General features: G+C 30.9%; 1 protein-coding gene across 1 annotated transcript; it reads right to left on the bottom strand.

The window, feature by feature from the left end:
* Positions 1-8,263: 8,263 nt before the first annotated feature.
* On the bottom strand, positions 8,264-9,982 carry LOC106765849 (transcription factor MYB30). The gene is made up of 3 exons (XM_014650612.2): positions 9,458-9,982; positions 9,191-9,320; positions 8,264-9,104 (listed from the first exon to the last, which is right to left on the bottom strand). Exons 1-3 carry the CDS (start codon positions 9,585-9,587, stop codon positions 8,405-8,407), a joined length of 960 nt encoding a protein of 319 aa, XP_014506098.1. The 5' UTR covers positions 9,588-9,982; the 3' UTR covers positions 8,264-8,404.
* Positions 9,983-12,441: the final 2,459 nt, after the last annotated feature.

Here is a 12,441-nt window from a genome sequence, read left to right as displayed (position 1 = left end):
AAAGTTTACCTGAATTTTAACCTCTTAAATTTAAATCTACTGTATTAATATTTGTTTATAAATTTTTTTTCTAATTTTAAACTAACTTTAATTTTAAACTAAAAATATTTAACAAAATATAAATTTTAATAAATATTTTTATAATATTTATGTAAAAAATAGATTTGATCTTAATTTAGAAATGAATTAAATTGTTTATTACAAAAAATTAAGATTAAATTTGAAAATAAGAAGTAAAATGAATATAAAAATTTAAAAGTGGTAATATTAATATGTTCCACTTAATTTGATACTTGACATTATTGCCACGTACTCATGTATAGATATTTTTTAAATTAAAAATACAAAAGAAATATGAATTCTTACATGAAATATATTGTTTATTATCTGTTAATTATTTAGATGTTAATAAATACTGATTAAATTAAATAATATTGATAAACTTAAGATGCTATTAAAAGAAATATTATAACTAATATTTATCTCTTTACAGCATGGATATTGCTTGCCGTGCCACCGAATGAAACTATAAAGTTAAACAATCAACCTGAAAAATGGAGAAATAATCGCATGAGAATTTATGGTGAATCAATTTTTTCCAATGTATTCCAAAAAGTAAAATAAAAGTGGTCGTGTTTTTTATCTTTTGATCGGCTTGTTGTTATTGTAGACGTCTTTTGTTCAGGAAATTGCTCAAATTAAATATCAATATACAGCTTTAAATATTGACTAGGAGGAAAAAAAATAGAGTTGTCAAAATATCTTACAGCTTGTAGGTTAATTTAGTTTATTACGGGTTTGTGTCGGTCAGATTGGGTTTGAAAAAATTATATTTTTTTTATACGTGTTAAATTTTAACCTGGTTCATTTAAATTTCGCTTATGCGGATTGAACTCGTAGTGTGTCGGGTTCCCCCACTAACCCACCTACCTAATTTTATTTTATTAAAATTTAATTTTAATTTTATAAAAGATGTTTATTAGCTTTTTACTTAAAAAAATTATTTAATTTTTCTATTTTCAAAATTAATTAAACACAGTGAAATTAGGGAGTGAAATTTGTTTAGATTTGAATTATAGAAGGTTTGTAATTTTTTTCATTTAAAAAAATTGTAATTAAATGAACCAATGAGTCAACCTATTACCCACTAATCCTTGATGGGTCAGACCAGATTTAAATTTTTCTAACTCACTAATAAATAAGCCGGATTAGGTTGACTCACTAAGTGACCAACTGGTGGTGAGCCGGACCGGGTCGAATTGAGTTATCTGTCCTATAGAAAAAATGTACTTTTGTTTGTTTTCTTTTTTTCACCCATAAAATTATATATATATATATATATATATATATATATATATATATATATATATAAAAGCTAAAAAGAATAGTCTTTAAAATGACGAGATTAACTATTTTAAAAGCGTTTGGTAAAGAAAATTTCTATAATTAAATGGAGATAGTTTTCATCAAGCTGTTTCCTGCAAAATTCATATTAGATTCACCTCTACCTCAACTTATTTTGTCTTTCCTATTTATATTTATTCAACTTTGTTAATCAATTTTTTGTGGTGGTTCAACATAAGGAATTTAAATTTTTTATTTGAGTTAACTAATGTAGGTAGTAATGAGGTTATTATATAAGCATTTACGGGGTGATAATTGCATAATGAGAATAGAAATCGAGAAACTAATTTGGTTTTTCACTCTGTACTATTAATTTAGTTTCTTTAACACGTGTCTAAAAATGTCAACAAAGGATACATGTTTGATTTTAGCACAATATATTTGATTCAGCAATCAATGCTTCTCTAGAACTTTATTTTCTTTTATTAATTTCAACTTAATAAATATGTTTAAATTACTAATATCCGAGTGCGATAATTACTATTGGTTATGGAGAGCTTATCTATTTATGTTTTAAGTTTATATATATATATATATATATATATATATATATATATATATATATATATATATATATATATATATATATATTGGCTTTTGTTTTAGTTAAAATTTATTCGAGAGGTAAAGATTATAATAAGAATGATTTTTAATTTTTAATTGCATTTGAATTTTGTTTCAATTAAAATTTTATTAACCAAGAAAGTCAATAGGTGGTGCAACTAACAAACACTTTAATTTTTTAATTAAGTGATATTGTAAAACATCTTTTCTTTTAAAAGCACAAAGTAAACACTACAAACAATTAATTTACACTGGGACTTTTCATTCTCTCTTTTCACCTTTCTAATATCTCATTTTTTCCCTCTTCTTCTTTGAAAGTTACTACTCAATCATTCATAAGAGAAGCTTTCAATTCTTCTATACTCAGCTCATCTTAGTAGTAAGTGAGATATAGTTCCTTCCTCTTGTCTGTTTTATTTTTTTTTTATATACAAGTACCTTTTTTTATAGGTGTTCTTTTATATATCTTGGAGGATATTTTTTTAGTGATTATAATTAATCGATTGGAACATTAACCTGTATTCTTTTAAAGTTAGGAAGTAATTTTGTGACAGAGCGTGGACGTTGTATCGTTGGTCATTGATCTTATTTTGTGACAAAGCATTGAGCAATGTTTTTTATTGCTAAACGTTAAACTTTAATTTCAAAGTCAACAAGAAATTGTGATAGAGCTTTGAACGATTGTTTGTACCACTAAAATAAAAACGTAATTTTTAAATTTTTGTTTTTTTTTTTGAAATCTTGACTACTCGTTGGGCGAGTAAAGTAGCGTAACTATTGATGAAATAATGGAATTCATTTCTTGGGTGAGCATAGTAGCCCAACGAGTTAGCCTTTGGTTGTTAAGTGAGTAAAGTAGACCACTGAGTGAAAAAGTAGTTGTTGAGTAAGTAGAATAGCCTAACAACTAATGTCAAAACATAAAAAATTAAAAAATACTTAAAAAATATTAGACTGCCTCCTAATTAGTGCTTGTTTAAAATTTTTATCTCAAAGCTTGATATTCATGGATTGTGATCAGTCCTTCTAGTGTGCTTCTCCCCTTCATCACACCTATAAGGCTTCAACTTTTCACTAGTCACCACCTTTGTCCTTATAAGGCTTTTCAATCCATCAACTTTGATTTCTTTGATAAACTATATCTTTGACCATTTTACTCTTTATCTTATGAGAATAATTTTAAAATTGGGTTGACAAAACTTCATTGGTTGACCTAGTCTGGATCTATTTTCTTCATTCACAATACCATGATGATCTTGTCTATCACCCATTTCAATTCAATTAACTTGTTGTACCTCACTGACCATTCCTTACAATGATGTATCTTTCTTCTTGTTGTTAGATTGTGAAGAGAAACCCTTAAGCAATTTGCTCAACTTTAAACACATTGAATGTCACCTCTCCATCTTGACTTCTTTCTTTTAGCTTTCCACCATCAACATCGATGACGATTTTAGTTGTTTCCATAAATAGTTGCCCAAGGATGAGAGGAATTTCAATATCTTCCTCCATGCAATGGTGTAAGAGATGGTAAAACTCCTATGATCTTTAAAATTTTGAGGATGGGTTTTATGGATAATAGCACTACAATCTCTTTAAACTTCAACGACTACCTCTTCTATATACTTATTCTCTTTATTGAGGAAATCCTTCATGAATTTAACAAAAAAGATATTTATTGTAGTGCTTCTGAGAGAGAAATGTCTATCTTTAACTTCTTAAAAAAGCACACATGAATCGAGTAAACTATTTCTCCTTGCCTTTCTGTGAAGGGATTTATGGGTATGGAAGATATTTTTTACACACCTTTCTTTTTTATTTTCTCATATTTTGTTCATTTGATTTTCTTCCTCAACTCTCTCCTTATTCTTCTTACTTATTTTTTCTCATTCTTATTCTTTTCCTCATTATTTTTCTCACTCTCTATATTTTTTTCAACCTCTCTATTTTCCACTCTTTCCCCCAACATCTTTTCACTCCTGGTGAGGATAGCATTACAAGGATCTATAGGGTTTACCTCAATGTTCGTAGTAAAAAAGTTTCAATTTTTTTTTGCTAATTTCTTTGCCGGTTTAATACCTATTTTGGTCTCTCCTTTGGAAGGGTTTGTTCAAAGCGATCCCTTCTTTTTTTAAAAGTTCACTTAAGTCCTATCTTTTGCAAAAACCGTTCAAAGTGGTCCTTTTTGTTAATGGCGTTAAGTTCAGTAACGACAGACGTGCCAAGTGTCTAATGTCTGATTATGTGGCATTGTTATTTGTTTTTAAAAAAATATTTAATGATGACGTGTAAATTATATTAATTAGGGTTAGATTAAAGAAGGATTTAGGAGAGAGACGGAATGGACGAAATGAACCCTAACAGCGAGCGAGTGAGAGCGCTGGGAAATGGAAACGAGGAGGGAAGAAGAAGAGGAAGAAGAGTTGTGGAGAAGGAGTGGACGAGTTAGGGTTTTGGAGAGAGGGTCCCAGTGGTTAGGTGCCATCATGAAGAAGTCGTGATTGCAGACTGCTTGCTCCAACTGGAATGGCTCTGTTTCGGAGGGAAGCTCCATGTGGAATTTGAACCATGTTGTTCCTTCTGGGTGCTCGTTGCAATGACCGTGGCAACCCTGGTTTTGTGTGTCCTCCATTAGAATTATCTCATTCTCTTCTCCGAACATACCAAACCAACCATTAAACTGGATTTTCTCTTAGGTTAATGTGCGAGTGAGTATAGTGCAACTGTGCGAAGTGGAAGGTTTTGTTCCATGAGTGAAATTTTAGATAGTTTTTATACAACATAATTTCAATCTTCTTACCCCAATTTGAATNGCNCTGACGAACCNCCAAACCTAAGACCCCAATTTCAATCCNAATNCCAATNGCAATCCACGAACCACGAACCCTAANCTGACCCCAATTACCCCAATCTTCTGACCCTAATTAATTACCCCTAATTCGTTTTTTTATTTTACCCTAATTAATATAAAATACACGTCACAATTATATATATTTATTAAAACAAATAACAATGTCACATAATCAGACATTAGACACCCGGCACGTAATGCCGTTACTGAACTTAACGGCGTTAGCAAAAAGGACCACTTTGAACAGTTTTTGCAAAAGATAGGACTTACGTGAACTTTTGAAAAAAGGAGGGACCACTTTGAACAAACCCTCCCAAAGGAAGGACCAAAATAGGTATTAAACCTTTCTTTGCCAATTGACCCACTTGGGTCTCTAGATTGCGAATAGGAGCTCCTGTGCTTTTAAGATTTGAGATTTGCAATTGGAAAGAATAATTCAATCATTGAAGGACCTGTTGAGGACCTGTGTGTTAGATCATCTCGGTGGATGGGATGATGTTTTGCCTTTGGTAAAGTTCACCTAGATAATAGTTATTAGGCAAATATTGGTATGACACTGTATAAGGCTTTATATGACAGGTGATACAGAACCCCTTTGTGTTGGTACCAAGATGGAGAGGTAGTGTTGGTGGGCCTTGTAGATTCAACAAAAGTCTTATTTTGACAAAAGGAGAAGACTTGTGGAGTTTGCAATTGGGGATCATGTCTTCTTAAGGATAATCCCAACCACTAGTCTGGGGAGGGTCATCCTTTTGAGAAAGTTTTCTCGTAAGTTCATTGGCCCATATCAAATCTTGTGAAGAATCAGACTAGTGAATTATGAGATTATCTTGCTTGCCTCCTAAGTTGGTAAGTCTTCATTTGGTGTTTCATGTCTCAGCTAAGTATATTCCTGATACGTCTCATGTGTTGGAAGTATAAGATGTACAAGTTAGGTGCAACTTGTTGGTATCGAGGATAGTTAGACAACGTAGCTTAGAGGAAAATTTATCAATCTAATCAAAGTCGTTTGGGATAGGAGAATAGGTGACTCTACTTAGGAGTTAAAGGAGGATATGACAAAGTGGTAAGTCTAATTTTTTAGGGAGAAAATTCTTTTGTTAGGGAGAATGTAAAACCTCTTTCCTTTTAGAAACACAAAGTCAACACAACAAACAATCCATTCATGTTCTAATGCTCTTCCATTCCCTCATTTCTCTTTCTCTTCAACATCTCATTGTTTTTCTCTCCTTCTTCACTGCCCAGGAGCTACTACTCAACCATAAGAGAGAAGCTCCTTAACTCCACAATATGAAGCTCCACTCAATGGTAAGTGACAACCCATTCCCTCCTCTTGACTGTTTTGTTTTTTGCATCCAAGCACCTTCTTTTTCCTTACATGTGTTATTTTAGATCTTTTGGAAGATCTCCTCTTAAATGTGATTCAAATTAACCGATTGCCTCTTAACCGATTGCCTCACTAATTTGTGTTCTTTATGGTGTTTTTAGAACCCTCAGAAGTATTTGGTGTTGGAGATGTTTGGGAGAAAGGGTAAAACTTTACCCAACATGCACAAGGTGAAGGGAAATAAACCTTCTATATTCTTTTATCCTAATTTTTGGCTTTGCTGGTGTGATAGTAATGTAAACCTGAAAATGTTTTATTTCTAAGAGTGATAGTGATTTTGCTTGTAGAGTTTGTCATTATACTTGCATTGAATGTGTGTTCAAATGTGTTACATGAAATTTCTAAGAAAATAAAGTGTGTATAGCTATATTGTGAATTTGGGAGTATTATTGAATTAGGAGCATTTTACTCGAATAATTAGTTTAATTAATATAACGTACAACATGTCTTTAAAATGAATTGAGTTAAGAATAGAAAGGGAAGTACCGATTTGATCAATTGGCAAGTTAAAACTTTGCATTTTTTACATTTATTGTCATGGTTTTGTGTAGTACGTAGTGGGCACTGAGTGTCGGCCTTCAGTTTCAAAGTCAGTGAGCAATTTTGTGACAAAGCGTTGAGCGATGGTTTGTATCGCTAAGCATAAGTCCTATTTTGTGACAGAACATAGAATGGTGGTTTGTACTACTGAGCGTTGGGCTTCAATTTCAAATTCAATGAGCAATCTCATGACAGAGTGCTAAGTGGGGGTTTGTATTATTGAGCACCAGATAGTGATTTTTGGTTGTTGTGAAATGCTGATTTTTTATAATTTAATTGGTTTTATTTACTAATATAAGTTAATTTTCATTGGTTGTAGTACTGATATGAGTTGTTATGGTTTAAAGAATTCCATGGAAAAAATCATAATGTTGTATTTTCTTTAACATATATATTAGTGTATGAATTCAAGTAAAAAGATATCTTAACACTCTAATAATCATTCACACCCACATAAAAATGAATTAGGTATGTGGTGAGAATATAAAAAAAAATATAGTTTAAAGTTTTTTTTGCCCTTTCACACTAAAGGGATTAACCTTATGTAATGCATACTTCAACGTTAACAAATTCCATTCTGCATAACAAATTGTAAGGCATACTTTAACTGTACATACTTCAAATGATATTATTCAACATTTTCATTAGGTGATGTATGGCATACTTCAATTGTGCATAACAAATTGTGTTTCAGGAAGGTTCAACCCTTTTACTTTAACCGTGTTTGGACTTACTATAGAAAAATATTTTGTGAATTTAGAACAAAATAAAGATAAGTAGTGTTCAAAACTTCGCTTGTTATTTAAGTACTAATTGTAAGATTCATATATTTAGGATTAGAGAAACCATTTACTCTCTTCTTAGTAAAGTTTTAATTATACATAAAGAAAAAAAAGTTAAATTGTATTTTTGATTTTCCATTTTTTATATGGGGATGTCAATTTTTAAAATTAAATAGATTAATCGTACACATGTGATATTTATGTAGATCCATTAATTTGCTTGACTATTATGTGGTAAGGAGATAAAGATTTTGAAAACGACAAGTTATCCATGGTGTGAATACAACCCATACCTATTTATGGTGACTAATTTAACTTTAAAAACTATAATAAAAAGTTAACAAGAATCACTTTATTCCTTCCCAAAGGTAGAAGATGCAAATTCTTATAAAAGCAAAATCAAAACAAAAACACTGATCGATCAACTGCCATTATAGTTTATCATTTAACTTTATGAAAAAGGAAAATACAAACAAATTTGTCTTATTTGAATTAATAGAGTATGTCATATACTAAACATTAGATTAACTGATATGATATTATTAGGTTGACTTGAACCATTTCATTCTTTTCATCTGATAATTAACTGATTGAAATTGTGAAGAAAGAGTCAACTGAGTTAAACTTAAATTCCTGATTAAAACCAATTAATGAAACAGCCAACTGAAAGGAAAAAATTCTAACACCATTGAAGTTGTGATTAAGAGAACAAACTTTAGCATTAAGACATTTAACTATAGGATATGATAATATAATAATGTTAATATTGGATTGGAATATACACTTCTAGAACCAAAAGGGGTTGAAGGCCAAAGTGAGATTCAGGTTTAGTCTGCTATAACTAAGAAAAAGCAACAAATCGAACTATAACTAAATCTAGAAACTAAGTTTCTCTTGACAACCAGAATCATCCAGAAGCCATTTCTCAAGCAAAGAGAAAGGCACGTCTATTCCAGTAATATCAGGCTTGCTCTCATCTTGGAAGAGAGTGCCCTCAGGAGAAAGAGAAGGTGAAAACTCAGAATTTGAAGACTCTAAAGACTCATAGCCAAACAAGGACTCAAAAGTCTCAGACAACTCCACACTGGTTGAGCTTCCCTTTGTAGTTCCTTCACTGGAAGCAGTGTCAGCTCCTGCACAAGCCAAGTTGATGATGGAGTTTTGAGTAGCAGCACGTTTTGGTGTGCTTTTCATCCAGCCCTTCAACAAACGAGCTATGTTGTCAGCACTTGAGGCATAGCTTATAGACGGTGTTGGTTTTGTGGAGTTGTAGAAGGAGCCAGTGCTATTATCATTGGAACGGTTTGAATTTAACTCAGCTAAAAAGGTAGATGATGTCTTCTTTGGTGAAAGAGCTTCACTGAGAGCTTTCTTTGCCATGTGAATATCCGTTTGTAGCCTTCTTTCCCACTGCCCTCTAGACATTGACTGAGAAACTGAAACCCCAACATGCCCCAAACTTCCTTCAGAACCACTTGCTTCCAATTTGTTCAGCTTTTTCTTCAGATAGGTGTTCCAGTAGTTTTTTATGTCATTATCTGTTCTTTGTGGAAGATATGCAGCTATGGCAGCCCATCTACATCATAATCAATGCAGGTTTAGGTTACAATATGATAATTAACAGATTTCAATAACTAAGCAGAAGCTGTGAGAGGAATTTACCTGTTCCCTAAAAGTGCTTGAAGATGGATTATCATCTTCTCCTCTTGTTCAGTGAAGTTACCCCTTTTGATTCCTGGCCTCAGATAATTAGTCCATCTAAGTCTACAACTCTTGCTGCACCTTGACAACCCTGAAAGTTAAACACAAAAAGAAAGTACCATTCAGATCACCAGAAATATAAAAATTTCCCTGACTTGCTAAAACCATGACAGAAGAATCATTCAAAAAACCAGGAAATTAAGATCTGAAAGTGGAAAATTCACCAACCAGTATTGGTAGGAACAGCTTTCCAATTGCCAGGACCATGGTCCTGTATGTAAGACACCAAAATGATATCTTCTTCAGGAGTCCAAGGTCCTTTCTTCACACCTTTATCACAACAAGGTGGCCTTCCCATCTTGCCTTTGTTGTATGTATCTTTTTCTTTTACTTCACTATACTTTTATGATATAGCTATAGCTAGATCTCTTGTGTTTCTTGATTTTCCTCTTGCTTGCAATTGCAATGAGCCAAGGCAAGAGTCAAAATGAAGGGTGTATAAATAGTGAAAAAAAGAAGAGTGTGTGAAGGGTCGCTGACTGACTGAAGAGAGAGAGAGAGAGAGAAGTGAAGGCAAATAGTCAAAAGTTGACAGCAAAAGCATTAACTGTTATAGGGAAGAAAGAAGGGCAAAGTCAGCTGAGGTTTGGAGCAATGGCTCTCTTTGTGCCTCTCAAAACCGCGTGGGAGCATTCAATGGTTCTCTACTACTTTTTCAAGTCTCTAACCCCATCAAACCAAACATTAATGTTAATTAGATAAAGGTGGTGACTCTTGCAAACTCAGAGCTTTCACATACCTCTTCTGCTAATACTATTATATTATATGCACTTCTTTTGTGTGTTTCTCAACAACACTTGTCAATTCTCAATCAATTCACCATCTCCTTTCTCTTTCAGTTTACTTATCAATAACCTCATCATCACTTAATTGAAACTTTACATCTTTTTTCACATTAACCATCTAATACTCCTTCCAATGTTTAATATACATTGATATAAAAGATTCTACTTAATTAGTCTCAAATACTAAATTTCAATGTTTTTCAAATTATTTAATGCTACTATATATTATCACTCAAAATGTAATTTTATTTGATTGAGATTTTCTTTTCAACAAAATGTCTTTTACATAGTGATGGGTAGTTTTTTTTTTTTAAAAAAAAAAACTTTTTTTAGTTCAAGTAAATTTTTTCTTTGAAAGTGATTTAGACTGGTGTTTATACATACTATATATAACTGTTAAAAGTGAAAAAAATAATTGGATATGTCTAATTGGTTATTAAAATTAGTGGGTAATTTTTTGTTTGGATGATAATATATAGTATTAGTTCGTTTGTTGTTTTATAATTAGGTATGGTAAACTTCTCTTCTTGATGGAATTAGTTCTTTTATACTTAAAAAAATTTTATGCATACAGATTTGTCAAATGATGAATAACAACATTTATTATGATAGGTGTTCGTGTTCTAAATATATTAAACTATAATGTGTAAGAAGAGAGTCTTGTTATTTTATTACTTTCCTAATAGTCAAGTGAGTTACATTTTTATTTATTCTAAATATTGTATAAGTTTGCTACTTGTTAAATTAAAAATATAAATATTATATAATAACTAATTCTCTTAAAATTACTTTTATACTATTATATATTAAAATACTCAAAAGTAAGATATAGTTAATGAAATTACAGCCATTTAACTTTCCTGGATACAATGCACATACACGATCATAAATGGTGATGGTAGACAATTGGTTGAAGCAATTTTGTGATGGAAAACCAAATACAAGTCAAATTGGTTTTACTTAGCTATATTCATGATAAATTATGAACTGACATTTGAAAGAGTAAGCAACCATAGCAGCCTTTCAACATTCAGCATTCTTGTGTAAATAGTAAATTAACATTAACAACATTTTTTTAATACCCTTTTATTTTAAAGTTCAATTTAAAAAAGTATTTATTTATTTATTTGTCTTGTAAATAAGAAGCATTGTTGGAACTCTGTCACTTAAATTTAGGAAATATATATTATTAAGTTCATTTAGTTTTATTGATTTATATATGTTGAAAATAATGCTTGAATGTAAACCTAATAGTAATAATAAAATAATGATGCTAAATAGAGTTAAACTGGTTTAAGTTTCTTTATATATTACCATATCCAACGAGAATTTTTTCTTATTACATATTTAGGTTTTAAGAAAGTAATAACATTTTAAAGAATAATTCAATGGAAAAAATTGTGCTTAAAAAAATAGGTGGTAGAGGTGGTATGTGATTGTTAGTGTTTGTCCTTTTTTTTTATATAGAAGGAGGTGCACATGAATATGTCCAAGTGCATTTAAAACACTATGCTAAGGGTAATTTTGATGATGAATTGAGTTAAATTTGAAATACCATTCCAATAAAATATTTATTGATGCATTTAATAAGGTTTTGCTTACAAAGAATGAAAGTCAATTTAAATTTCTATTTTCATGTGAAATTCAGTCGGTTAGATGTTTTCTTCCAAGAAAGGGTCAAACCGCTAGACTTATGGAAACTACTTGGAATTGCTTACACATTACCACACTCTTTTACTAGGGTTGCCCACAGAAACAATAATATATTTTTTTATTTTAGTTTTTCATAAAGTTTTCTTGCTGCTTATTTATTTGAAAAGAGATAAAAAAAAAAAAAAACTACCTTTTATCATCATAAACCTAAGTTTTTTTTTTCTAATTAAATTTTTTAAGTGTTTACATAATTTATTAAAAGAATCTATTGGGTTAAAAATAATGATGACAAAACAAAATATCTTTGAGATTATAAAAGAAACATTGATTAAAGAAAAATTGAAGTATGTTGAAATGCATTAACTCATAAGTTAATGATGATTAGTGTGTGGAGAAATGGATTTAATTAATGATATGTTGTGTGTTTCAATGATATAATATTGAAAGAAGAGAAAAGCTGCATGTACCAAGAGTGAGTGTGTAGTGAAGCTAGGTTAATACATTTATAAGCTGTGGGTAAATAGCAGTGGATACAGCTAACAGGTGGGTTGATTTTGACTTTAAACTCTGATAGTGTTATCAGAGTATTAAAGAGGTTAGGCATGTGCCTCCCATCATCACAATCTTCAGTCCAACCCTCTTAAAGAACATGCCAAACCACAACAATTCTTTCTTATGATATATTCAACCATTTTTAGTTTTATTTCTTTCTTC

The sequence above is a fragment of the Vigna radiata genome, chromosome 1, assembly GCF_000741045.1.
Source record: "Vigna radiata var. radiata cultivar VC1973A chromosome 1, Vradiata_ver6, whole genome shotgun sequence".
Classification (NCBI taxonomy): Eukaryota; Viridiplantae; Streptophyta; class Magnoliopsida; order Fabales; family Fabaceae; genus Vigna; species Vigna radiata.
This window is presented reverse-complemented; position numbering and strand designations above follow the sequence as displayed.

What these genes read in the sequence shown, in the direction of transcription:
- LOC106765849 (XM_014650612.2), bottom strand. Translation starts at nt 9,587, where the DNA reads ATGGGAAGGCCACCTTGTTGTGATAAAGGTGTGAAGAAAGGACCTTGG. An exon ending in AGCTGTTCCTACCAATACTG is followed by an intron (nt 9,321 to 9,457) that starts GTTGGTGAATTT and finishes TTTAACTTTCAG; the next exon opens with GGTTGTCAAGGTGCAGCAAG. An exon ending in CAAGCACTTTTAGGGAACAG is followed by an intron (nt 9,105 to 9,190) that starts GTAAATTCCTCT and finishes ATTATGATGTAG; the next exon opens with ATGGGCTGCCATAGCTGCAT.